This window comes from Camelus dromedarius, chromosome X, assembly GCF_036321535.1.
Source record: "Camelus dromedarius isolate mCamDro1 chromosome X, mCamDro1.pat, whole genome shotgun sequence".
Classification (NCBI taxonomy): Eukaryota; Metazoa; Chordata; class Mammalia; order Artiodactyla; family Camelidae; genus Camelus; species Camelus dromedarius.
In genome coordinates this window covers 75,470,047-75,497,590 of record NC_087472.1, presented here as the reverse complement: position 1 = coordinate 75,497,590, position 27,544 = coordinate 75,470,047, and the positions used below count along the sequence as shown (strand labels likewise).

The 27,544-nt window shown below is 42.9% G+C and overlaps 1 protein-coding gene across 2 annotated transcripts in view; it reads left to right on the top strand.

Moving 5' to 3' along the window:
* MAGED1 (MAGE family member D1) overlaps positions 1-19,348 on the top strand; it is a 63,282-nt gene extending 43,934 nt beyond the window's left edge. Inside the window, exons 1-13 of one of the 2 annotated variants that reach the window (XM_010994774.3) lie at positions 12,503-12,690; positions 13,224-13,297; positions 14,009-14,737; positions 15,396-16,064; positions 16,188-16,251; positions 16,471-16,550; positions 16,742-16,833; positions 17,071-17,150; positions 17,242-17,284; positions 17,547-17,609; positions 18,188-18,302; positions 18,541-18,926; positions 19,140-19,348. In XM_010994774.3, coding sequence (XP_010993076.1) covers positions 13,253-13,297; positions 14,009-14,737; positions 15,396-16,064; positions 16,188-16,251; positions 16,471-16,550; positions 16,742-16,833; positions 17,071-17,150; positions 17,242-17,284; positions 17,547-17,609; positions 18,188-18,302; positions 18,541-18,918 — 2,358 coding nt within the window. In that variant the 5' untranslated portion in view covers positions 12,503-12,690; positions 13,224-13,252 and the 3' untranslated portion in view covers positions 18,919-18,926; positions 19,140-19,348. Of the gene's footprint in view, positions 1-12,502; positions 12,691-13,223; positions 13,298-14,008; positions 14,738-15,395; positions 16,065-16,187; positions 16,252-16,470; positions 16,551-16,741; positions 16,834-17,070; positions 17,151-17,241; positions 17,285-17,546; positions 17,610-18,187; positions 18,303-18,540; positions 18,927-19,139 lie in introns of those variants that run through there. The other variant, XM_031445178.2, reaches the window with a different exon arrangement.
* The last annotated feature ends 8,196 nt before the right edge of the window (positions 19,349-27,544 follow it).

The window sequence follows — 27,544 nt, the reverse complement described above, 5'->3', positions numbered from 1 at the left end:
GTTTGAATATGATGTGCCTCAGTGTAAATTTTTTAGTGTTTACCTTCTTGAGCTTCTGGGACCTATGATTTGTTGTCTTCATTAATTTGGAAAAGTCTTAGCCATTATTATTTGGAATATTCTTCTGTTCCATTCTTTTTTTCTCCTTTGGTGTTCTGGCATATGTTGCATCCTTTGAAGTTTTCCCACAGTTCTTGAATGTTCTGTTCTCTTTATTTTTCTTCTTCTTTTTATCTATATATTAGTTTGGGAAGTATCCTGTTATATTAATTTTTTTTATTTCTAGCATTTTCTTTTGATTCTTTCTCAGGATTTCCATCTCTCTACTTATATTACCCATCTGTGCTTGCATGTTGTTAGCTTTATTCATTAGCGCCTTTAACATATCAACTATGGTTAAATTTCCTGTCTAATAATGCCAGCAGCTCTGTCATATCTGAGTCTGATGCTTGCTTTATCTCTTCAGACTTTTTCTTCTTGCCATTTGGTGTGCCTTGTAAGTTTTTGTTGAAAGCTGGATATGTTTTAGGTAATAGGAACTGAGATAGAGAGGCCTCTAGTGTGAAGATTTATGTTAGTCTTGCTAAGAGTTGGGCTTTGTTTAAAGTTTACTTTAGCAATAGGTGACAGAGGCTTCACATTCCTCTAGTGCCCTTAATTTTTTTTATTGAAGTATAATCAGTTTATAGTGTTATGTTAGTCTCTGGTGTACAGCTTGGTGATTCAGTTATACACACACACATATATTTTTTCATATTCCTTTCCACCATAGATTACAAGACATTGAATATAGTTCCCTGTGCTGTATAGTAGGACCTTGTTGTTTATCCCTAGTGTCTTTGATTTTTGTCTCCTTTTTTGACTTTGGGCTTCCTTAGAGAGTCATCTTGTAAGTCATTCAGCTATAACATTGTTATTATACTGGAGCTCTGTTGGTATGGTGTCATGGTGTGGGAGAAAGGGAGTATTTTCTAATATTCCAATTAAATCACAGTGTTTTAGTAAGCCTTTGACTCAGGCTTATGACCTTTACAGGTATTTCTTCTTGTATAGTCCCCCCCACTCTCCCCTCACATTAGATGAGACAGGAAAGCTAGAACAGGGCTGGAGTGAGAAGAAAAATGTCCTTCCTTCATGGCTATAGGACAAGGCTCTGGTAGTCTCTCCTCCTGGAAAGTAGACCTTTGTTATGGTGAAGGCTCAGGGCATATTCCACAAGGATATTCACAAGGACCCTTCCCGTCCTCTGTCTTTCTTGGATCTTTACCATAAGAAACTGGTGAGATTCCTGGAAATAAAACCCATGAAAGTGTGCTTCCCCCACAAGACTACCACTCCCAGGAGTTTCTCACTCTCAGTCTGGTTCACACTCAACTTCTAGCAGTCTTTCAGAAGTTTCATTTAAGAATACCTACAAGTTTATGTCTTCAGTGGCTTCTGCTTTAGGTAAGCAAAACTCATCTGTGACTCTTGATTCGCCTGCCCCTCAATATTTCAGGATGGTGGTTTGCTCTGAAACCTCATTTCTCTGTCGGGTCCAAGAAAAAGTCATTGAGTTTTAGTTTATTCAGCTTTTTGTTGTTGTTGGCACTTCTTTTCAAGGCTGTACCTCTAGTCTCACATTCATTCTGTTGAAAAGAAAAGCAAAAGAGAAGCAAGGAGTCAGTAAATATTGTGGGTTCCTGTAAAAAGGAGAAACCTAGACCTTATATTCCAGGATGGGAAAAGAACCTAGATAGGTTTGTAGGATCCTCTCGCAATGTGTCCTGGTGCCTCACTTCCAGGATAAAGCCAGGAAGAGGACAAGACCACAAAATAGAAGTGGTTGTGTGGTGTCTATAGGCATTCAGAGCTTTAGGCCTCCTCATATGGTTCCTCTCAGCTCAGGATATCATGGGAGTACAAGAGGAATATGTTAAGTAAAGACAGTCTCACAGGGATGAACAATCCCCAGCATATGATAGAAGCAGCAGAATAGTTCCTGTGTATATGAGTTGTATATACATCACACCCTCAGAGACAGTCAGACCTTCGGGGGGCTTTGTAGTAAAGAATGAGGCTCAACTCAACAGCTACCTGCTTGGACAAACTTTGATGAACCAGATATGACAGCATGTAATGCCAGGATGCATATGTGATACTCAACATACATCACCCATCCTGGTGTTTTGACATATAAGATACCATAACTTAGATACAACTCTAATGAATGGGGTGAGAGGAACTCCATCCACACTGCTGGAGTTGAGTTTCAGCCACTTAGTAGATTGGGAACTTGACATAGAATTCAAGTTGAGTTGCAGAGAAAAAGAAACCTTACATTTCCTGCATACCTAAATTTGTCAGAGAATATTCATACCCGATGAACAACCAGGAGCAGAAAGTATGTGATAAATGCTGAGTATCCTAAACCAATTTACCTCTTCAAAATGCAGAGCATGTGGCTCTTACTAGTTGAAAACCACAGTGGTCTTACCTCCAGGCCAGAGTGATGTCCTGTGAGAAAAGACCTCTGGCACTTTGGTGGGTACCAAATGCAAAGGGAGCTGGGGATTTGAGAAGAAGAAAACGGGAGAACTTCTAAAATTAAGCCTTCTTCTCTCTGCAGAGTGAAATCTGCCATTAGTGAAGTGTGATTCCCCATCACTTTTCCCCCTCTTCCTCTTCCACCCCGCTTCCCTCCACTCCCTTTCCCCTTCCTCCTCTCTGCCCTTCTTATCTCAAACACTTCTCTTTTCTCCCTCGTTATTTTCTCTTCCTCCCCCCTTCCTCTTTTTCTTCCTTCTCCTTGTTTATTTTCCTTTCTTCTTCCATCTACCTGGAATCTCTCTGTCTGCTTCCACCTCTCTTTCACAGTCTTCCATCCTACATCTCTTTTCCCTTCTGCATTCTACTTCCTTTTTCTCTTTCCTCCTGCTTTTTAAATTTCAACTTAGTATCCATTCTTTCTGCATTCTCTTATTTCTCCTTATCTTAATCATTCCATTTATTTGCAACTGCTATTTCACTTATTCTTTTTATTTTTTACATAGAAGTCTTTTTGTTTAGCTTTTTTTGTGGTGGGGGGAGTTAATGAGTTTATTTATTTATTTTTAGAGGAGGTACTGGGGATTGAACTCAGGACCTCATGCATGCTAAGCATGGACTTTACCACTTAAGCTATACCCTCTCCCCACTTATTTCTTTTATTCCTGTTTTCTTTGTGCTTCTTTCCTTCCTCCCTCTCTTCCTCACCATCTCGTCTCTTTTCAACTTTTCTCTCGCTGTTACTCCCTCTCTTCATGCTCCCTTCTAACAAGAAGATGATGAAAAGTGAAGGAATAAAATGGAATCAAGGCATACTAAAAATGGTAGAATCAACAGAAATAGGTGATGGATTAGATTTGGTGATAAGGCAGAGATATGAATAATGGTAAGTAAAATAGGAATAGAAATAAACTACTGAATATGATGTTTAGAAACTAATTAAAAAGCAGCAAACATTCTAAATTGTGAAATGGTAAAGTCATTTCAAGAAAAAGAAAGAGTTGTTATTTATTGAGGTTATGACCCAATATTGTCTTGATGTTTCAGCAAGTTATATAAGACATCAAAATAAGTGCAATATATATAGCAAAATAAGTGATCAAATTATTTTTTATTGAATGATTTTAAATTAGAAATCTCAATAGTTACAATAAAAAAATACTAGAATTAGGAACTTCCTCTTCCAGTAGAAAGGAGTAAATAATATAGATGTACTTTTCCCTGTTTGTCCCTGGACATTATGTATAAACCAAACATGGTTAGACCCTGAAAGTAGGAATTAAGATGGCATACTCTCTAGGGAACTTGGATACCAAGCAATGACATGGTGGTGAGTTTCCTGGGTTTTCTTTTTGCCACATATATCCCAGACCAGATGCTGGAGAAGCTGGCAAACTGGAAGCACCATAGGGCACACACACACACACACACACACACACACAACCAGCTCCAATATAAGTTTAATCTCTCTATATCCAAAAGACAAAGGCACCATAGTGAGACCAGAAAAAATTTTTTAGACAATAAGTCCTCTACTTTAGCTAAATACCAGAAGAAAAACTGGCCCCACCCCTACTAGCAAAAGCCAAATAGAGACCCTGTACTTCTACTCTTGCCAGGCTGTACTGAGGTCTCAAATCTCCTGACGGAATGTTAGAGAAGGGTGAATGGGAAGTGGGAACAGCCCAATCCCCACAATGTTAGAGACCATGTGGGGAGCCTGGATCTTCTTCTCTAATGGGTGATAATGAGATACTCCTCCCCTTAACCATTGGGGTCATGTCTGAAGAAGACCTAGTGGAGAGTCAGGATTTTATCAGCACCAAGCACTAGCAGTGATACACATTCCCCATGTAATTAGGCATCCAAGTCTACCCCAGTCAGGGTGGTATCAGTAGAAGCTTAATATGGAGCTGGAACTCTCACTTAGCCCTCAGTAACAAGGAGCCCCTCTCTCCCAGGTGTCAATGAAGGCTGAGTGAGAATGTGGACTTCCACCCACATGTGATAAACCAGAAGATTTAATAAGATTCAAGTCCTTATGTCATAAGATGCAAAATACCCTGGATGCAATTGAAAATCACTTGTCACATCAAGAATTGTGATAATCACAACTTGAATGAGAAAAGACAGCCGACACACACCACCACCAAGATGACACAGATATTACAATCATCTACAAGGGTTTTTGAACAGCCATGATAAAAATGTTTCAGTGAGCAGTTGTTCATAGAGCATGTAAAAGAATAGAAAGTCTTAGCAAAGAAATAGAAAGTCTACAAAAGAAATAGAAGATATAAAGAAGAATCAAAAAGAAATTTAAGACTGAAAAATCCAGTAAATGAACTTAATTAATAGATGAACTCAACAGCAGTACCAATAGATAGATGAGCTCAATAGCAGAATAAGATGACAGAAGAATGAATTAGTGAACTTGAAGGTGGAATGATAAAAATTATCATATCTGACAGAGAGAAAATAGGCTGAAAAACAAAAGTGAACAACCTCAGGCACTTCTTGGACCATTGCAAAAGATCTAACATAGGTGTCATCATATGGGCTGAAAAAGTGGCTGAAAATTTCCCAAATTTGGAAAAAAGCATAATCAGACATATTCCAGAAGCTGAGCAAACTTCAAACAGGATGCAGTCAAAGAAATTCACACCTAGACACATCATTCTCAAACTTCTGAAAGCTAAAGGCAGAAATAAAAAAATCTTAAAAGGCACCAGAGAGAGAAATGACCCTTGATCTGTAGAAGAACACCAGATCGGTGACAGCAGATTTCTCATTAGAAACCATAGAAGCCATAACATTTTTCAAGTGCCACAAGAAACAAACTGTCAACGTGGAATTATCTACCCAATGAAAATATTCTTCAGTAATGAAGAGAAGGAAATCAAAACATTTTCAGAAGACAGAAAACTAACAGGATTTGTCACCAACCTATTTACCCTAAAATAATGGCTGAATAGAAGTTCTTGAAAAAGAGAAAATGATAAAAGAATCTTGGACCATCAGTAAGAAAGAAAGGATAATAAAAAGAGTAAAATAAAGGTAAACATAATAGGCTTTCCTTTTCCTCTTGAGTTATCTAAATTATGTTTGATGATTGAAGAATTATACCACTGTTGTTCTCAATGTATGTAAGGAAGTATTTAAGACAATTATATATATATAAATTATATTATGAATTTATATTATAAATGATGGTAAAAGCATGTAAACAAAGTTAGGTTTCTGTACTTCACTAAACTGGTAGAATGTTCCATGAGTGGACTGTGATACATGACATACATATACTTATAGCACCTGTAGCAACCACTAAAAAAAGTCTATGAAAAGCTATGCACTCAGAAATGTTGTTGATAAATCAAAACAGAATTTGTATTACTCCATGTGGGCTGCTATAACAAAATACCACAGACTAGGTAGCTTATAAACAACAGAAATTTGTTTCTCACAGTTCTGGAAGCTGAGAAGTCCAATATCAAGACATCAGTGTGGTCTCATTTGGTGAGGGCCCTCTTCCTGGTTTAGAGTGGGCATCTGCTCACTGTGTCCTCAAATGGTGGAAGGGGCTAGAGATCATTCTGGAGCCTTTGAGACACTAATTCCATTCAGGAGGTCTCCACTTTCATAACTAAAGCACCTCCCAAAAGCCCATCTCCTAAATCTATCGTCTTTTGGGATTAAGATTTCAACATACAAAGTTTCAAGGGACACAAACATTCAGACCATAGCATTATTCTACGTAGAAGTTTAACCCACAGGAAGGCATGAAAAAGAAAACAGAGAAATAAAAAACAGAGGAAAAGCCCCATAAAGTAAAAAACAAAAAAGGCAGACCTATTAAGCCCTAATATATCAACAACGAAAATCTATATAAATGGTTTAAATACATCAATTAAAAGACAGAGATTGGCAGAGTAGATAAACAAACATTACCAAATTATACACTGTTTATAAGAAACTCAGTTCAAATATAAGGATAAAAGTAGGTTGAAAGTAAAAAGATGTTAAAATATATGTCATACAAATACTAATCAAAAGAGAGCAGGAGTGGTGGTATTAATAATAACATAGACTTCAGAACGAGGGTATAGAAGAACTCAATAGCATCAGCCAACAGGATCTAATTGATATAGAACACTCTACCCAACAACAACAGAATACACAAAACTCTGATGAAGAAGTCAAAGAAGATCAATAGAAGAGACATACTGTATTCAGGGATTAGAAGAATCAATGTAGAAAAGATGTTAATTCTCCCTAAATTGATACAAGTTGAATGCACTTAATATCAAAATCACAGCAAGATGTTTTGTAGAGATAGATTATTCCAAAATATGTGGGAAAACAGAAGAACTAGAATAATAGATAAAATAATTCTGAAAAAGAAAAATAAAATTCTGTGCAACTTCAAGACTATTGTATAGCTACAATAATCAAGACTATTGTGGCATTGATAGATGAATAAACACATAGACCAATGGGCCAAAACAGAGAACTCAGAAATAGCCTCACACAAGTATGAATGACCAACTGATTTTTAACAAAGGTGCAAAAATAATTCAGTGGATGGATTGTCTTTTAAACAAATAGTGCTGGGATGATTCGATGGATATTCGTAGCTCTGCCTCTTCCATTCCCCTAAATGAAAATTGACCTGGACCTCACATCTCACTCAAAATTTAAATCCAAATTTTGATAGACTTCCATGTAAAATTTAAAACCATAAAACTTTTAGAGTATAATATAGGATAAAATCTTCAGATCCTAGGATTTGTTCAAAAGGTCTTAGAAATGACATAAAACCTACAATCTTTAAAAGGAAAAAAAATCAATATATTGGGCTGCCTCAAAAATTTGCCATGTGACTGTTAAGAATTTGAAAGCTACAAACTGGGAGAGAATATTTGCAAGCCATATATCTGACAAAGGACTTGTACATAAAATACATAAATTCTCAAGGTTCAATACTTTTTTAAAAAGACGGAAAAATACCAAACAATTCAATTAGAAAATGGACAAAGGATATGAGGAAACATTTCACTGAGGAGGATATATTGATGGCAAATAAGCACGTGTTTAAAATGTTCAACATTATTAGCCATTAGGGAAATGTAAAGTGGAACCGCAATGAGTTATTATTTTACATTGATCAGAATGACTAAAAAATACAACAGATGCTGGCAAGGATTTGGAGAAAATCCACTCACACATTGTTGGTGGGAATGTAAAATGATACAATCACTCTGGGAAAGTTTGGCAAGTTTTTTACAAAACTAACATGTTCTTATTACACAATCCAGCAATTGCACTCTTGGGCATTTATCCCAGAGAAATGAGAACTTATGTTCATAGAAAAAATTATACAAAAATGGTTATAGGAGCTTATTCTAAGAGCCCAAACTAGAAACCACCCAGATTTCCTTCAGTGGGTGAATGGTTAAACCACCTATGTATGGCATGTCTATACCATGGAATAGTACACAGCAATAAAAAGGGAAAACACACAACTTGGGTGTATCTCACAGGTATTATGCTGAGTGAAAAAAGTCTCTCAAAATGTGACATATTGTATGATTCTAATTTTATAACCTTCTTGAAATGTTAAAATTATATGATAGAGGGAGAACCCATTCATGGCTCCCAAGGGTTAGAGATAGTGGAGGGAATGGCAGTGAGTGTGACTATAAAGGAGTAGTACAGGGAAATATTTGTGGTGATGGAATAGTTCTGTATCTTGATTGCTGTGGTAATTACTGTGGAAACCTCCACTTGTCATAAAGTGACATAAAACTATACACACATATTATGCCAATGTTGATTTCCTGGTTTTGCTATTGTATTATAGTTACAAAGATGTGCCAATTGGGGGAAGCGGCTGAAGGATACATAGGACTTCTCTGTATTATCTTTGCAATATTCTGTGTATCTATAATTAATTTAAAATTTTGTTTTAACATTTTAAAGTAGCACAATTAATACAATAATTTGCTAAGAGCTGCCAACCCAGCTGTATTTCAAAAATCATGCCATAAATTTTAGCTGATTGGATCCCATTGCTGCCACCACTGAACACTGGATACCGGTTGCTGCCCTTGGCCCTGCTACCTATGCTGCTCCTAGAAACTGGATTTTTTTGTGGATCCTCATCCCACTGCCACAGATAATGGCATTGAATTCCATCACGGCATCTTTGAAGCACTCTTTTCAGATCAAGTCTTAAGTTGGAATTATGACTGTGCAGTAAAAGACTTGACTGGGCAGGTCTGGGATGTTCAAACCCTGTGCATTCCAAAAAATTTCTGCATATTCCAAAGAAAGACCCAGCTCTTGACAAGCTCCTGGGAGATAACCTCTAATCCTTTGGCATATAATGCCTGATGAAAGTTTTTTGCTCACCTGGGGCTTTGGGCCACATCAGATGGTTTATGTTAACAGTTTGATTTATAGTAGGGCCTTGAGCCTTGTGGTGTTAGTTTGACCTCTGCACAAGCTGAAGACTAAGGTCAGCCACCTGGGTGTTCCATGCCTACCTGACTGACCTCCAGTAAAATTCCAGGCACCAAGGCTCAGGCGAGATTTCCTGGTTGTCACACATCTTGCTGGGAGAATTAAGCACTGGCCATAAAACTCCACTGAGAGAGAAGCTCATCCTGGTCTCTCCTGGACTCTGTCCTATGCGCCTTTTAGCTTTGTGGATTTAAATTGGTGTCCTTTTATTGTAATAAACCATAGCCATGAGTATAACACCTTTTCTGAGTTCTGTGAGTGCATCTAATGAGTCACTGAACCTGAGGATGGTCTTCAGGACCCCACCACAGTGGTAAATTCTAGATCACATTCTCTTAGCTGCTAAGAGAATGTGAAAGTGTGAATATCTGACCTTTGTGGCTCTTGCATTTGGAACTGTTATGTAATATAGAGTATACACACTGTATTACCTTACTGAAATGTGAAAAAAAAATTTGCAATACATCTAGCCCTAAGGGATTTCAGTAAGCATCTGTAGGACTGTATAAAACGAAGTCCTCCAATAATTAAGACAAAGACAGACAACAAAAGAAAAATAGGTAAAAGACTTAACACAAGTGCTTTACAAAAGAAATCAAATAGGTTCATTAATATATGAATATGTGTTCCATTACTTATCAGAAATATAAGTTAAAACCACAAGGAGATACCAATAAAATACACATCAGATTGGCAGAAAATTGGGAAAGTCTTATAACACCAAACACTGTAGAGTATGTCAGTCTTACTCCTGGGCATCTGATGTCATGGGGTTAAAAATGTTAAGCTTTAAAATACAAGGATATATGTACAAGTATTTAATTGCAATGTTGTTGGCATGTGCCCCCTCCCCCAAAAAACACCTGCAACTAAAGTGAATGACCATCAGTGAAGGAATGGTTGAATACATTGTAGTCCATCCCTATTGTGGAATATTATGCAGCAATGTAAAAGGATGAACAAGAGGTAGACTAGTATTAACTAAGAAAAATCAGATGCATTAAAGTGTATATAATATGATCTTAACTTTTGTAAAACAATTTAAAAAGGACTTTTTGAATATGGACAGATAGAAAAATGGTTATTTGAAATGTATATCTGACAGATAAGGGTAGAGGTGAAAGAAAGGAGTGGGTAGCATTAAGTAAAAATGCAATTTATAGTATAATCCCACTATGTAAGAATATATATGCATAAAGTTATATGAAAAGGTAACATTAAAATCTTAATAGCAGTTATCTGAAGGTGGTGAGATTTGGAGTGGTGGTTACTTAATATCTAAAATATTTAGGTAATATTTGAATTTTTAATGATACGCATTTTTTATGTAATGAGGAAAAGTAAGTTAATTCATCACAGGAAAGAAAAAAGAATGCCTCTCGGGTTCCGCACTTAAGCAACAGGGTGGATGGTGGGATTCATTCATTCATTAAACAAATATTTTTTCAGCATATAAAATATGCCAAGCATCATTTTAGGTGCTAGGGATACAGCAATGAATAAAGCAAACAAAAATCCATCTCCCTTAAAGGTTTTTATTCTAATGGAGAGAGAAGGTCATTACTAAAGGAGAAACAATGTTGGTGAGGAGGGAGATATACAAAGGAATCACTTCGGGACCTGTTAGTTGTAAAAATACTGAGACCTATCCAATTGCAGAAATGAGGTAGGCAGTTGGATTACAGATCTAGAATTCATAGATCAAGTCGAGACTGGAGATACAGATATGGGAGCAAAAAGCATATAAAATGGTATTTCAGACCTCCTTTCCTGAGTCTGATCACGTCCCAGTGCAGACACTTTACAGAGGAAGAGCTGAGGAAAACAGGCAGCTGACAGAGGAGGTTGCTATGCAACAGATGAGGAAAGTCATCCAGCCAGGCAGAATTGATGTTGGCCCTTGGGGACCAAATGCTGCAGTTCCTCCTAGCATTAGCTTCCTTTCATATGTTGGCTCCTGGCAGGAGCCGATGCCAGAACAAATGTGAAATGTACAAAGATCTGCCTTGGATTTGGGGGAAGTATCAGTTCAATTTGAGTCATTTCACATCTGTATATCATTTTCTGCCTTTTTGAGTCTCTCTAGTCATTCTGGAAGCACAGCAGCATATGTGTCCTAGGGTAGGACCCCAGTAAGTGCTTCTTTGGCTTCCCATTTTGCATATTGAGAAGCTGGGTTCACACAGCTAGTGACACACTGGCCCAGCACTCCATCCCTGGGATTGAGGCCCAGCCCTGGAAGGAACCAGGGCAAACATTTACTCTGAATCAGGGCTTGTCATGGCTCAGACACACAAGTGCCTGATTGTCCTGCCACTCCGGTGGGCACCAGAAATGCCTCAGGGGCAGCGAGTTTGTGCCACAGCGAAGAAGCCTGACAGTCAGAGCAGGGAGTGGACCCCAAGGGGTAACTCCTACACCTGGATGGACCCACATAGAGCAGGCTGGGGCTGGGGCCTCTCCCTGTGTCCTCCCAGATGCAGAGCAAGAGCTTAGGTCTCAGAGAACACAAACCTTACTTGTTTGGACAGATGTTGACAGGGCAGGGGAGGTGGGATGAATCTGTCGCTCAAACTGAAGAGGGTAGGGTGCCTCAGTCTCTGGGACCGGCACGAGTGGAACGTGAGTTTTAGGATCTGGAAGATCCAGGCTCACAGTCTGCATTTTCTGTGTACTGGCTCTGTGGTCTTGTCTAGATCATGCAATGTGTCTGTGCCTCAGCGTCTTGATCTGTAAAATGGAGATGCTGACATCCACTTCCCAGGGCTGCTGCGAGAGGAAAACAAGCCGCAGCATAGATAGTGCTGTGAAGTACAAGCTGTGCCTTCCCTCCCCTCCTCCCCACCTCCCCACCTCCCCACACAAAATAAATAGCTGGAGCTGCACAAAGGGCAGGAAAGAAGCTAATGTTTATAAGTCTGGGTGCTGTTGGCGGGGGACGGGGGGGGTGAAGGGGGAGAGTCATGTAGAATCACGTGGCATGCACAGACTTTTTCTACCTCCAGTAATGATGTATTCTCTCTGGTCATTCCTTTGCCTGGGTCTCAAAGTAGAAGAGTTTATTTTTATAAGGAGCCTAGCACTTGTTGCAGTTAGAGACCTCCTTAATAGTGACCTAAGTGGTGCTAGACTAGGGGGTGGAGATGCATGCCAACCTGACAGGAGGGGCCACGAGAGGGGAGGGATAGAGCAGAGACGCATTGCGGAAAAGGTAGGGGGCCGGTGTGTGGGGCAAGGGGTGGGATCTAGAGGCTCAGCGCATTTGTTTGGGGGAGGGGATATAGAGGAAGGGGAGGGGCCGCTGTATACTGTCGACCTGGTTGGTGGTGGGGTGGTGTGTTGGCAAAGAGGCGGGACTGTTTCCCGCTGCACATGCGCACTACGGTCCCGGGGACGAAGCTTTTGTTGGGGAAGCGGGCGGGACTCTTATTTGGTCGGTCAGTTCTTGCGCATGCGTACAACCATCTGAGGCGGTGGGTGGTATATTAGGCGAAGAGGCGGGGTCGTCCTAGCTGCCGCGCTGGCATTTTCTCCTGGACAAGGAGAGGGTGCGGCTGCTGAGAGCCGAGCACTGCAATCCCGATCCTCTGAGTCGTGAAGAAGGGAGGCAACGAGGGGGTTGGGGTTGGGGCCTGAGGCAAGGTGAGAATTAGCCCCCAGACAGGGCATCTGCCCCCTGGTGCGGGCCCCCCATTTTTCATCCCGATCCCTTTACCCCGGATTCTGATCCCTCTTCCACTCCCCGAACCCTGATTCACACCCCTCACCCGATCCTCCCTTATTCAGAATCCCTGTTCGCTCTCTGAACCCCTCCCATCGTACAAAATCTCTACAGATTTCTCGACCTCGATCTGTACTGTTATATGATTCCTTCTGATTCGAAAACTCCATTCAATTTCCCAAATGCGAATCCCAACGCAATCCGCCTGGATTCAGAACTCATCGGCTTTCCGAACCCCGATTTGAAGCTTCTCCCCGTTGTAGCTTCTCGGGATTCAGAACATCCATCCGGACACCCATTCACTTTTCCCACTCGGATCTGGCCCGTTCTCCTCACATTCAGCACCTCATCCGTCCCCACAATCAAACCTCAAACACCACCATCCTCCCAAAATTCGTTTCTTCGCATTTGCCCTCTGGAGTATAACGCCCAACTCCTCCCCTACACCCCCCAGGCTCTGCTCTTGCCAGAGGGACAAGAACCATGGCTCAGAAAATGGACTGTGGTGCGGGCCTCCTCGGCTTCCAGGTGAGATCTCCACTTCCCACCCCACCATTTCCCTAGCCGACAGTTTCTCCCCCTGCCCCCCACCACCACCCTCTTTGGCTGTCCAAACGCCTGGATCCGATTTGGCTTTCTAGGTGCCTAGATCCCGTCATTTTTCCAAATTCCCATGGTTTCTTGAGGGGGGCGGGAGGGTCGCGTCCCTTTCCAGCCCTCAGTCCCTGCTCAGAGAAAAGGGAGACCCTGTTAGTAGTCAGGGCAATCTGCCCAGATAATGCGGGTTGGGTAAGGAACCATTTTTTCCCTATAGTCCTGATGCTTGTAGAGCTCTCTGCCACCCCCTCCCCCAACCTCCCGCCTCCACCCTCCCTTTCTCCTGCATTCCCCACCCCCCCTGCGACCCCCTTATTCTCCTCAACTCCTCGAGGCGGCACTCTTTCTCCACCTCCTCTTCCTGAGCGCTCCTACCTCACTCTGCACTGCTCTGCTCTAACCTCTCTCCTAGATCAGCACCCCGCCCCCGCCACTTCGCCCCTCTCCTCATTGCGCCCCATCCCTTGTTTAGCCCCTGCCCCACTCAGCCCCTACCACACGTTTTGTTACGGCTACAGCCCTCGGAAGCCCCTAGATCTCTGCCTCAGCCCTCCTCTGTTGCACCGAGCACCCCTCTGCACCTCCCCTGTGCTGCTCCTCCCCACTCTCCCAGAGATTTATTTTTGCCCCTTGTATTTGCAGGCTGAGGCCTCTGTAGAAGACAGCACCTTGCTTATGCAGACCCTGATGGAGGCCATCCAGATCTCAGAGGCTCCACCTACCAACCAGGCCACAGCAGCTGCCAGCGGGCCGCATGCTAGTCCTCAGAGTTCACAGCCCCCAACAGCCAGTGAGATGGCTGATATGCAGGCTTTAGCAGCTGCCACTAAGCCTAAGACAGCCTTTAAGGCCCAGAATGCCTCCACAAAAGGCCCAAATGCTGCCTATGATTTCTCTCAGGCTCTTAATGCCAAGGAGATTCCCAGCACCCCCCATACGGCAGCCTTTAAGTCCCAGAATGCCACCCCAAAGGGCCCAAATGCCGTCTATGATTTTTCCCAGGCAGCAACCGCCAGTGAGTTAACTGCCAACAAGTCGGAGATGGCCTTTAAGGCCCAGAATGCCACTACTAAGGTGGGCCCAAATGCCACCTACAATTTCTCTCCCTCTCTCAATGCCAGTGAGATGGTCAACACTCAGCCTAAGACAGCCTTCAAGGCTTGGAATGACACCACTAAGGCCCCGACAGCTGATCCCCAGACCCAGAATGTTAATCAGGTCAAGATGGCCACTTCCCAGGCTGACATAGAGGCTGACCCAGGCCCAGGTATCTGTGAATCTGACGGTGCAGCTGCACAGACATCAGCAGATGGTTCCCAGGCTCAGAATCTGGAGTCCAGGACGATAATTCGGGGCAAGAGGACCCGCAAGGTGAGATCCCTGCTATTTACACTTTGCTTTGGGTTCTCTCCTTTCTTCTCAGAGGTGGTTCATTTGTTCTAAACAAAACAAAACAAAATGTATATAATTGCCTGTTGTAGGTTGTAGAGGATGATAAGGTGAATGTGATCATTCCTGTCCTCTGAGTGTCCACAGGCTAGTGGGGAGATGACACATGAATGCATAATGTATATAGTCTGTACGTAATTCAGTTTACATCGTGACAGTAGCCACTGTGTGTTAGGTCTTGGCCTGGACAAGTTCACACAGGTTATCTCACTCCTTAAATCTTCAAAGTACCTCATACCAGCTAGGGGTCACAGTTTCAGCTTTACAGAGAAGGAAACTAAGTCCCCGAGAGGTGAAGTGACTTGAGTGATTTGTCCAGGGTGGTACAAGCAGAGCCAGTGGTGGACATAGGAAGAGGAGAAGCCTCAGGCCCCACCCTTGGGTTGCTTCTGGCCTGGTTCAGAGACGAAACTCCTGCCTGGAAGACAGTGAAAGACAAGCCCAGGACTCAGGGTGACCATTGGCTAGTGGGTCAGGCTGTCACTACAGGTGAGGGTTTTAGGGGGCCTTCCTGGAATAGATAAGGTGAGAACATAGAAACAGTTGGTGACCCTGACTTTCCTTCTCTTTGGTGATGCAGATTAATAACTTGAATGTGGAAGAGAACAGCGGTGGGGATCAGAGGCGGGCCCCACTGGCTCCAGGGACCTGGAGGTCTGCACCAGTTCCAGTGACCACTCAGAGCCCACCTGGCGCACCCCCCAATGTGCTCTGGCAGACCCCATTGGCCTGGCAGAATCCATCAGGCTGGCAAAACCAGCCAGCCAGGCAGACCCCACCAGCACGTCAGAGCCCCCCAGCTAGGCAGACCCCACCAGCCTGGCAAAACCCAGTTGCTTGGCAGAACCCAGTGATCTGGCCGAACCCAGTGATCTGGCAGAACCCTGTGATCTGGCCAAACCCCATTGTCTGGCCTGGTCCAGTTGTCTGGCCCAACCCACTGGCCTGGCAGAATCCACCTGGATGGCAGACCCCACCTGGATGGCAGACTCCACCAGGCTGGCAGGGTCCTCCAGATTGGCAAGGCCCTCCCGACTGGCCGCTACCACCTGACTGGCCATTGCCACCCGATTGGCCGCTTCCCACTGACTGGCCTCTCCCACCTGACTGGATCCCCACCGATTGGCCAGTTCCCCCTGACTGGCAGAACCTGCGCCCCTCCCCGAACCTGCGCCCCTCTCCCAACTCGCGTGCCTCACAGAACCTGGGTGCCTCACAGCCCCGAGATGTGGCCCTTCTTCAGGAAAGAGTAAGAACTAAAACTCCCCAGTCACTCCTCCCCTTTTCCTCTTTCTTTCGTCGTTCCCCCGTCTATAATTCAACCAAGTGTTCTGTAATGATAACTTTAACAATTTCCTTTTTTCCTTCCCAGGCGAATAAGTTGGTCAAGTACCTGATGCTTAAAGATTACACAAAGGTGCCCATCAAGCGCTCAGGTATGCATCCAGCGCCCTCTCTCGGAGCTCTGACCTTCCCCACACTCCATGCTCTGTGGACATCTCTTTGCTTGTATGTCCCCTCCCTTCCTTCCAGGGTGGGGGTCTTCCTTTTTCCCTCTCAAGGACACTGACTGTGCTTCCCTCACTGGGGCTGGCAAAGAGGTTGCCACTCTTTGGGCCCTGCTCAGCTCAGGTGCTCTCTCCTCTCTCCTCCAGAAATGCTGAGGGATATCATCCGTGAATACACTGATGTGTATCCAGAAATCATTGAACGTGCATGCTTTGTCTTGGAGAAGGTGAGAAGACAGCCTTGACGGACAGGAATGATGGGGAAAGCCCCCCCCCAATAGATACTACGAGAAAGTCTTGATTTCAAAGATTCATGGGATTCCTACCAGCAAGTCTTATGGGGAGGGGAGTGACCGTGTATGGGTAGCAGTTTAGGCTAGATTTTGTTATTTCATAGTCTGTTTTCTTGTCCCTGTAGAAATTTGGAATTCAGCTGAAAGAAATTGACAAGGAAGAACACCTGTACATTCTCATCAGTACCCCTGAGTCCCTGGCTGGCATACTGGGAACGTAAGATGGGAAAGGAGGTGGAATATTACCTTTCTCAGTGGTGCTTTTATCCCCAGGAGTTTCAAGTAGAAGTAGAGCAGGATCCAGGATTTGGGGTCACATAGTAGGTCACGGGCAGAACTGGGGTAGAATTATCCCCTAGTAGAGGAATCCTGGGGAAGCTGGATGGGGAGGCTGCCTAGGGGGTTCTCATGCAAATAGCTGCTGAAAACATTTTTTTTTTTTGTACTCCTTTAGGACCAAAGACACACCCAAGCTGGGTCTCCTCTTAGTGATTCTGGGTGTCATCTTCATGAATGGCAACCGTGCCAGTGAAGGTGAGTGGCTGGACCAGCAGCTGGGGGTTGGCTTCAGCCTGATTTCCATGCTCATTTTCCGTCCTTTGTCTCCCCTTGCCTCCCATTGCAGCTGTCCTCTGGGAGGCACTACGCAAGATGGGACTGCGTCCTGGGTATGATTGGGCTCTCTCATCTCTTGCCTGTTTATATCATCCTTTGGCAACAGAGGATGGTCCCAGGATTGCATCAGCCTGGTGGTCTAGGGGAATTGGTTTGGGGAGGTACAGAGCCCAAGAATGTGACCCGGGTGGATGGGGAAATAGTCCTGACCTCTCTGCCTCTTCTCTCATCTCTGACCTCTGTGCTGGAAACCTCTTTTCTTGTCTTTGGGCAATGTCATCGTCTCTGATTATGGGTTTCTTTTTATATTCTCAGGGTGAGGCATCCCCTCCTTGGAGATCTGAGGAAACTTCTCACTTACGAGTTTGTAAAGCAAAAGTAAGTAATACCTAAATGGTTTTGTGTGGTCTCCATGAAGTCTGTGTGCTGGTCAGCCTCAGAAATCCATCCCTGTGCTCCTTTTTTATACTCACTCTACCAATGCATACAGAAGCACATGTGTACTCAGGAGCATTTATTGAATATACTCCTTGTGGTTGGATTTTTCTGCAGCATAGTTATCTTGTAAGTGAAGCCTGTCCACCACGCCCACTGTAGATATTTCCAGGGCTGGACTTGACTGAGGCTTTTGCAGTGGGCTTATCTGTGGTTCAATGACAAGATGACAAGAACCTGGAGCTAGAGCTGGGGCGGAGGAGGTAACGTTAAGTGTTGTCCTTTCTATGACTCTACACAAGCTCCCCCTCCCGCTCTAGGGGACTGCTTGGTATAGAAGCACTGGCCCAGGAATTCGAAGGCCTGATAATTAGAGGGTAAATAATCTATATTTAGGAATGAGTCTGGGTTGGGGGGGAGTTGCTACTTGAAATCTGGGGTGTCAAAATCTAGGATTATTACACATCGATGGACTATAATTCTGGCTGGGTAGAGGCAAAGACCTTTCTGCTCTTTCTAAGGTACCTAGACTACAGACGAGTGCCCAACAGCAACCCTCCTGAGTATGAGTTCCTCTGGGGCCTCCGTTCCTACCATGAGACTAGCAAGATGAAAGTGTTGCGGTTCATTGCAGAGGTAATAGAGGGACTGCTCCAGACTTGATAGGTCAAGGGATGAGGTGTGATTGATGGGAAAAGTCCAGAGCAGGAATGAGATCTTAGGGATCGCACCTTGTAGGTACCACATTACTGGTGGTATTTGCTGTTGTTACTATGTGAACAGTAACACAAAGCAGGGCCCTAAATATATAGCAGGTGTGTCATAAATATTAATTAAGAATGTTATGGGTTTTATTTTCTATTCCTCATCTCAGGTTCAGAAAAGAGACCCTCGCGACTGGACTGCACAGTTTATGGAGGCTGCAGACGAGGCCTTGGATGCTTTAGATGCTGCTGCAGCTGAGGCCGAGGCCAGGGCTGAGGCGAGAACCCGCATGGGGATTGGAGATGAGGCCGTATCAGGGCCCTGGAGCTGGGATGACATTGAGTTTGAGCTACTGACCTGGGATGAGGAAGGAGATTTTGGAGATCCCTGGTCCAGAATCCCGTTTACCTTCTGGGCCAGATACCACCAGAATGCCCGCTCCAGATTTCCTCAGACCTTCGCGGGCCCCATTATTGGCCCTGGTGGTACGGCCAGTGCCAACTTCGCTGCCAACTTTGGTGCCATTGGTTTCTTCTGGGTTGAGTGAGATGTTGGGTAGGTATATCACTTTGGATTGGGCATTTAGGGTCATTGGGAGATACAGAGTCCATGGGAGTGTGTTTGTGTGCTGTAGCTGAGAGTTCTGGGAAATCCATGTTGGGGAGATGAGAGAAGTTTGGGGAAGCACTATTTGGTATGTATCTCCCTTCCTATTTGGTATATACTATTGATTTTTAATGGTTTTTTTTTTCATTTTTGTGTTCACAGATATTGCTAATCAATTGCAATAGTCTTTCCCCTGAGTGAGGCTGAAGCCTCAGAATCCTTCTGAACACAGCTATCTAGAGAGCCACATCCTGTTGACTGAAAGTGGCATGCAAGATGAATTTATTTGCTGTTCCTTGTCTATTGCTTTTTCCCCCTTGTGTGCTGTCAAGTTTTGGTATCAGAAATAAACGTTGAAACGGCAGAGTGAATTAGATGTGCTCCCTGGGTTTTTTTTCCCTGCATTTAGGGAGAGATCAACATGTTTCTATGGGAGAGATGGGGGTGGGGGGGCTCAGTGCTAGCCAGATCAGCTTTCTGGCTAATGGCTTGAGCAACAAAGGAGGAACTGATGAACACAAATGTTAATGAGGTCCAAGAAAAAGTGTGGTTGATCTAATAAATATCACTTAAGTGACTCATCTGTGATAGATACGCAGCTAGGTGTTTTGCAGTGACATTGAAAGATGAAATAATGAGAGGGTGTAGGTGGTCAGACAGTTGCATTTAGGAAGACAGAAGAGATAGAACTCTGGATGATGATAAAGTTCAAAGAGTGGGTGGTTGAAGGGGAGAGAAGATAACTGTTCCTGGAGATAATGTTCTGGGGACTCCAGGGTGTTGGTTGTATTAACCACAGGGAAAGTGAAATAACTCAGGGTTGGGGGTAGGAGTAGGAGCAGAGCCAGGTACCATAGTTTCCTGTGTGAGGAGGAAGATTTCATTCCCCTAGTCACATTTGCCCATAAAGGGACAGGCCCACTGGCCCCCCTCATCTCTGGACATGCTGCCTGGGAACCCGCCTCTAGAAAGTCTTCACAATCCCCCACCCCCACAGAAACTGGGCCTCATCACAGAAACAAGGTCTTATGTACAGCGAAGGAAGCCTCACAATGGCCTCTTCTCCCCTCCCGCAGCGAGAAAGAGGAACCTTTGTTGTTTAGGGAACAAGAATTGAGAAACTAAGACAAAGGCCCATGCAGAGCCAGACAGTCTTTTGGCTGTGACTGTGAACAGGGACCTGGCTTGAGCTGCTGAGGTCTTTGCCAGAAGCAGAGCCCTCCCGTTGAGGATGAAGTTAGGCCTAGGCCAGAACATCCTCAGAGGCTTGGGGGTACCTGGGCATGTAGGCAAGGGCAGATGCAGGAGCTCCTGGGGTAGAAAAAACAAAGAAAGCAAGAGTAAAGGCAACTTGGCCTCCTGGGAAGGGCTCAGTAGTGGGCAGGGACAGTGTTCAGGGCTTCCTGAGGTTCTCGGGTGAGGTCCACATTCTGAGAGGAGAGAACCCAGTGTTAATAGGAAGGAGACAGGAGTGCCAGCCCCTCCTTGCCTCTTGTTCTCACGGCCAGGCTCCCCTTTTTCAGCCAGGCCTGGATCCTGACCCTCTTCTCCGGCAAGCCTGGTGGAATCCCGGCTGGAGGCCTTTTTGGCAGGGGTTGCTCCAGCCCTGCGTCTCTGGTGCCTCAGGTTTGGGCTGCGGTTCCCGCATTTCTGGGTTATCCTACCTGTTGGAGTGAAACACCCAAGCTCTGTGGGAGAGGGTGCTTTCACTGGGTGCCAGCTTAAGCCACAGAGTCCATCACCTACCTCAGGTTTCTCCCGGTGTGTGTTTACGGCCTCCACGTTCAGGTAGATGGACTCCACATTGCAGCCTCAAAAAGAACAACTCATCCAGCCACAAGCCACCAAGGTGAGCACATATCTTCCCTGAGGTGTCACTCGGCCCCCCACCCATCACCACCCACACCCCCAGCTCCATGCTTTGTGCAGATTGTGACTCTGCCCTGTAGAGAGGGGAATTTAGGCCAGCTGCATGATGTCTGGGGAAGACAGCAGGCCTGAGAGGCAGGAGTGGAGCATCCACCCAGCTCTGCCCCTGTTAGTCTCAGAGTTCTCCGAGCCTCCGTTCCTCAGTTGTCAGTGGGAAAGAGAGATGAGAAGAGATGGTCTCTGCCCACCCCCAGCTCTTGTCTATGAGACAGAAACCTAATCTATGTAGCAACCATGGAGCTTTGTGGATCCTCAGAGCTGTGTTAGGTGCTGAAGTGGTGGAAGAGTCCTGGGGCCACTGCCTCGGGGTGGTCAGTCCCAGGTAAAGTTTATTTAGACAACTATGTGGTTTATGGCAACACCAGAGGTATGGAAGGTCACAAAGGAGTTCTGGGGACACTGAGGAAAGAGGAGGGTGGTATCCTTGGGGTCTGGAGCTGGCAGAGGAGGCTCAATGCCTGCAGAAGCCCCCTTGCCTCCATCCCTGTGGATTGCACCCTAATCCAGACTTCAGTACACTGCCTGCCCTGTTCACACCCCAGAAGAGATTTGAGTCTTTCTCTTCCTTGCTCATGAAATTCTAGTGCAATCTGGACAGTTGGCAAAATCTGAATAAGGGCAGTTAGTGGTCTGTTAGTATTCATGGTCGTGGTCTCATTTTGATTATTGGTACTGTTTTCTGCAAGAGAATGTAGCTTACTTCCAAACTATTTTTAAAATTGTATGTGTGTATGTGTGTGTAGAGAGAGAGACAGACAGACTGAGGATAAAACAAATATATAAAAATGTTAACATTGGAGAATCTAGGTTAAGTGCACACAGGAATTCCTTTTATTATTCTTGCAACTTTTTGGTAATTCTTATATCAGAATAAAAAGTAAAAAATTAAAATTGTTTTTATTTTAACAAATATTTACTGAAGTTCAGTTATCCAACGTCTACACATATTTCTTGCCATTACATCCTTTGGAAGAAGGACACTGTGTAACATAGTGAAGTTATTCTTCATATAAACAAAAGTGCATTCATTCTTTTCTAAAGAGATAAAAACCTTAAGTCTCATAATTTATTGCATCCAGATCCAAGTCCAAGGATAATGTTTTACCTTAATTAGCAGGGATTTTGAATGAGGACGTTTGGGAAAATGGACACATAACAGACCTAGGGAAGTGGTATTTGGACTTCTTGAGACCACTCAAGAACATGAGACTATTAGTGAATGCTCACCCCAATAGGCTCTCAGTAATCGTTTGGGTAATATGACCCACTCAGTGGAGGTCAGTAAGCCTCTTTTTTCAGACATTCCTGTGCTTCCTCAATGGGCACCTATACAAAGTGGTCATGGAGGCACGAATAGAGCCTATATATGGCCTTAGCAACCTGGTTTCCCTTTACAAAGCTGATATGACCACCCCTGCTGCTGAATGCCCAACTTGCCAGCACTATACAGAGTTTCCGGTATGTACCAATCTCAAGGGGACCAACCAGGTACCTGGGGGTAAGTTAATTAATTTGGATCCATTATATCATGGAGGAGTTAGTTGGCTTCATAATTTCTCTGGAATAAATCAGTATTCTAGACATGGATTTACCTTCCCTGCCTGTAATACTTCTGTAGGTACCATAATCTGTGAACTTACAGAATGCCTCATGCACCATTGTGAAATTTCATGCAGCATTGCTTCGAATCAAGGGAGGGGCTCATTTCAAAATAAAAACACTGTGGTGATTGGCTTATACCCATAGAATTCACTGGTTTTATCATGCACTCCATCACTCAGAAAAACAGTTGTCCTTATACGATGGAATACTGACTGTATTGAAGACAGTTATGCCACAATTTGAGAGACAACAGCTTTTATGTTAGAGGTGCTGTCTTACAATATATGGTATGTGTTCTGAACTAGCCACCAATGTATATAATGTCATATAGTCAACAACCAGAATTCCTAGGTCTAAGAACTAAATGATTGAAGTTAGCTGTCCCTAAAGACCTATTCACAAAACGTTCATTTCTGGTCCCTGCAACTTTGAGCTCTATTGGTTTAGAATTTTTAGTACCCAAGGAAGGTGTGTTCCTATCATATTACTCAACAATAATGCCACTAATTTGGAAGTTTAGATGGCCACCTGGTGATCTGGAATCCTCATGCCAATGGAAAAATAGGCAAAAATTGAGACTTTTATACTACCTAAGATGATTTATTTCAATCTCCAAGGGAAAGTAGGGTGGCTGCTATGTAATGGGGGCAGAAAAGAGTGTGTCTGGAGACCATGAGATCTTCTAGGGTGCTTTATCATGTCCCAATGTGGTTAAAATTATTAGACAACTGCGGCAACCCCATATAGGCAAAGCTACCAATAAGCTCAGACTCCACATAAAATAAATGTTTGAATATTTTTCTGGATAAAGAACCCATCCAACTAAAATGCTGACAGGATGAAAGAAAACATGACATGATGAGTGAAGGAAGTTTCTATGAACTTTGACCACATTTACAAATGAAGACTGCAGTAGTTACCTATATTTGAGTTTTTGCAACAATATTCATATATCTACATATTTTGATGTGCCCCTTTTTATTACACTCTATTTTATCTACTATTTTATATATGGTGAGTTGGTGGTAGTTTTATTTTTTATTTATCCATCTTATTACAGAATATTGATACAGCATTTGTATTGAACTAGAAGAAGAATGGATGCCATTTGAAGAACTTAGACATGAATGCTATGATTGATAAGTCTTCAGGTTTGGCTCCCTGTGGGGATGAGTGAATGCATTTCTTCTTGTATGAAGAATAGTTACATGTTGTCATTTTTCCAAAGTATGGGATAGCAAAAAGTATGTGTAAATGTTGGACATAATGAATGGACAATTGTGAATATCTGTCTTGCCAACATCCATTCATCTCCCTAATGGTGTTCAATTTCCTTTTAGTATAATAGAGTTCCCCCATTTTTTGTGACATACAAAACTGGTAAACAGAATTCTAGGATGACCTACAAGATCCTCTACCCCCTGGTGTGCATACACGTTCTCACAGTTATTCAATAAAACACTAATCTAGATGCTTATGTGAAGAAATTTTCCACATGTAATTAAGGTCCCAAATCAGTTGACCTTAAAATAGGAAGATCATCCTGGGTGGGCCTGATCTAATCAGATGAGAGCTTGGGGAGCACTGCACTATTCCTGGCAAAAGATATTTGAAGAGTGAGAGGGATTTTATGTATGGAAATTCTCCATTCTTGAATTTGAACATGGAGGGGTTATATGGCAAAGAGCATGGGTGGCCCCTATCAACTGAGGCCTTCAGCTGATATAGCCAGCAAAGAAACCAGGACCTCAGACCCACAGCTGCAAAGTTAGGAGTTCCGCCAACAATCTGAATATGCTTGGAAGTGGATTCTTCCCCAGAGGCTCCAGAAAGGAATGTAGCCCTGCTGACACTTTGATATCAGACTTGCCTGAACAGAGAATCCAGTCAAGCCATGCCTGGACTTCTGACCTACAATTACTATAAGATAATAAATAGATGTTGTTTTCCACTCAAATTGTGGTCACTTGTTGTGCATTAATAAAAAATTAATACATAGTGGGATGACATGTCAAAATGCTTGCCTCCTCCTATCAAATTGTTGTAAGCTAGATTCTTCGTCTCCCTGTATTGTTAAGGGGCAGGCATGCAACCTACTCTTTCTCAATCACATTACCTTTCATTGGACTTTGAAAATTAACTGATTGACACAAAGTTGAAAAAAATTGGTTTGTGTGATTTTATCCCCAGGGCAGCATTCTAATCAGACTATTCCTGTCTTTGTGCTCCCTATCCAGTTCTCAAGTTACTTTCTCCAGTCTCCCTCCAGTTCTGTGAGTCTCTGACATCTTTCTAATAAAATTCATTTATTTACATTAACAATAAAATCTTCCTATTTCTTATGACCAATGATGTGCTGGGGTCAGTTTGTACCTGTGTGCACTTCATCCCGCCTTTACATTCAGCAAAATTGGTGACTTAAAATTGGCCATGGTGGGATTATTTACTCTACGAAAAGCAGCAAGATGACCAATCAAGGATATTGTGGGTTTTTTTGTCATTTTGAGAACCATTTGTTAACTATTTACCAGCATACCATTGAGTACAATAAAAAAAAATCTTAAGTGATGGAACATGTATGTGCGTGGGAAAGGATTGGGATACTGTGAGCTCTAGGGGAGCAGAGGCAGCACAGCGTTGTAGAAAGGACTTGGATTTTGCCATCAGAGAGCAGTAGTTTTTGCCTTCCCCAGTGGTGAATTCTGCCTTCCCCAGTGATGAATTCTGCCTTCCCCAACAGTGTGTTTGGGGCAATTCCTTTTTTCCTCTATGTGTCTTAGTTTACTCATCCGTGAAAGTACATAAGGAAGATTCGGTATTGGGCAACAAACAAACAAACAAAAAACACTTAGTGCTTACGTTTCCCATCCACCTTTGCTGTTTTGTTGGGATCACATGACTCTTTCTAGCCAATGGATAGAAGTGATATGTGCACTTCCAGGACAACACCTAAGAATCTGTATATCTTTGAAATAATGTGTGCCCAGCAGACTCCTATCGGAGATTCCCTGGACAAGTGGTTGGATATTGTGGTGGAACTGGGACAGGTGGTAGTAGGATGAGAACAGGGAAGGACTGGGTTGGCCTCTAAATCCAGCATGTGGTCCCAACTTTCTCTCTGTCTCTGCCAGAGCACTGAGCTAAAATAGGGCTCACATGTAACAGAAGCAGTTGATTTTAGTAATTTGGTTTGGTGCAGAGAGGTGCAAGTGAATGACATAGGGAGACTGGATTGTGGGGGGAGTCCCAGTCCAAAGGCAACCAGAAGAACGAGTGTAGGTTGAGGCCAGATTGAAGAAGGGTCCCAAAGATCAGCCTGGGCAGCCTAGATCCATGCACATGATGTCATTTTTTTTTTGCCCACTAATTTTAGTTTTCATTGATGATTCTAGCCTCATTCAGTTATTACCATGCTTATTGACCAGAGGTGACTTTCTATTTTCATCACTTTGTCTACTTTTTAAAAGTTGAATTTCTACTCTTAAATTTTTCTGCTATAAAGAGATTTATTTCCCTTCTCATGTAAGAATCTATGAAAGTATGTATGTATGTATGTATGTATGTGTATCAGTGTTTTAACCTATTGATTATTATTCTATTCAGTCTAGCATAATCCCTTAAGAAGATTATTTATTTAGATACACAAATAGTTACAGATTTCATCAGTGGGAGCCCTTTCTAGTTGACTCCAGAGTCCACTTGACGCATCCTCATCATTCTTTGAGCATTTCTTATGTTTCAGTACAGCAAGATATTACAGACTCATCTTGTATCTTTCCTGACCCAGCCCTTGCTTCCTTTTCAGTAGGTAATGGTGTTAATAAACCAAGACCTGGGTGCTAAATGTGCTCACTGCTATTGAAATATCATTGCTACTAGGCCATATAAGAAGACAGATCTAGGTGAGATGGATATATATATCTCCACATTTTAATCTATTTTACATCAATTTTAAAAACCATGAGCTCATACTGTTACCCCAATTCCAGTCCAACACAAGATTCATTTCAACCTCTTCCCTTTCTGTAATTATAACCCTGTTCTCCAATGAGAAACTTGGCTCTCATTATCCAGTATGTATATAATTAATTTACTTGGTCAATACTAGCCTACTCAATAATTAATTTCAGAATTTTAAGCCCATGCTTCTTTAAGAATAATCAAATCAACAGCAAAAACAGCAATAAAACTATTACTTAGAGTTTAATATTTAAGTTGGTTTTTGTTGTTAGTAGTAAGGCATAAAATGCAAATACTTTTCAAAAATCATTTGGAAGACTCTCGCTTCCAGAAATATGGAGTAGACATACTTTAAAAAATTCCTTCCAGGAATAAAACCTTTAGACAGTAATTGAAGAACACTATGGAAAACTGCGGCACACCCCAAACCTCAACCCCAGTGAAGGTTGAATGGAGAGCCTAGATTTCTACCCTCGTATGGGTGTAAAGAGACACTTCAGACCCTGACCCTGCCAGAGTGATGTCAGAGAAAGGTGAGTGGGGATCCAAGACATTCATCCTCTCTGAGTGGCAGATAGTTCCACCCTCCACCTTGGGTGCTAAAACCATGTGGAACAGTTCTGGGTCTTTTGTGATTCCATATAAATTTTAGAATTATTTGTTCTAGTTCTGTGAAAAATGTCATGGGTAATTTGACAGGGATTGCATTAAGTCTATAGATTGCTTTGGGTAGTATGGCCATTTTAACAGTATTAATTCTTCCAATCCAAAAACATGGGATATCTTTCCACTTAAGTCATCTTTAATTTCCTTAATCAATGTTTTGTAGTTCTCTGCGTATGTCTTTCACCTCCTTGGTCAAGTTTATTCCTAAATATTTTATTTTTTGGATGCAATTTGAAAAGGATTCTTTCTTTATTTTCCTTTTCTGATATCTCATTGTCAGTGTAAAGAAACACCACTAATTTCTGTATGCTAATCTTGTATCTTGCGACTTTGCTGAATTCTTTTATCAGCTCTAGTTGTTTTTGTGTGGAGCTTTTAGGGTTTTCTATATATAGTATATCATCCACATA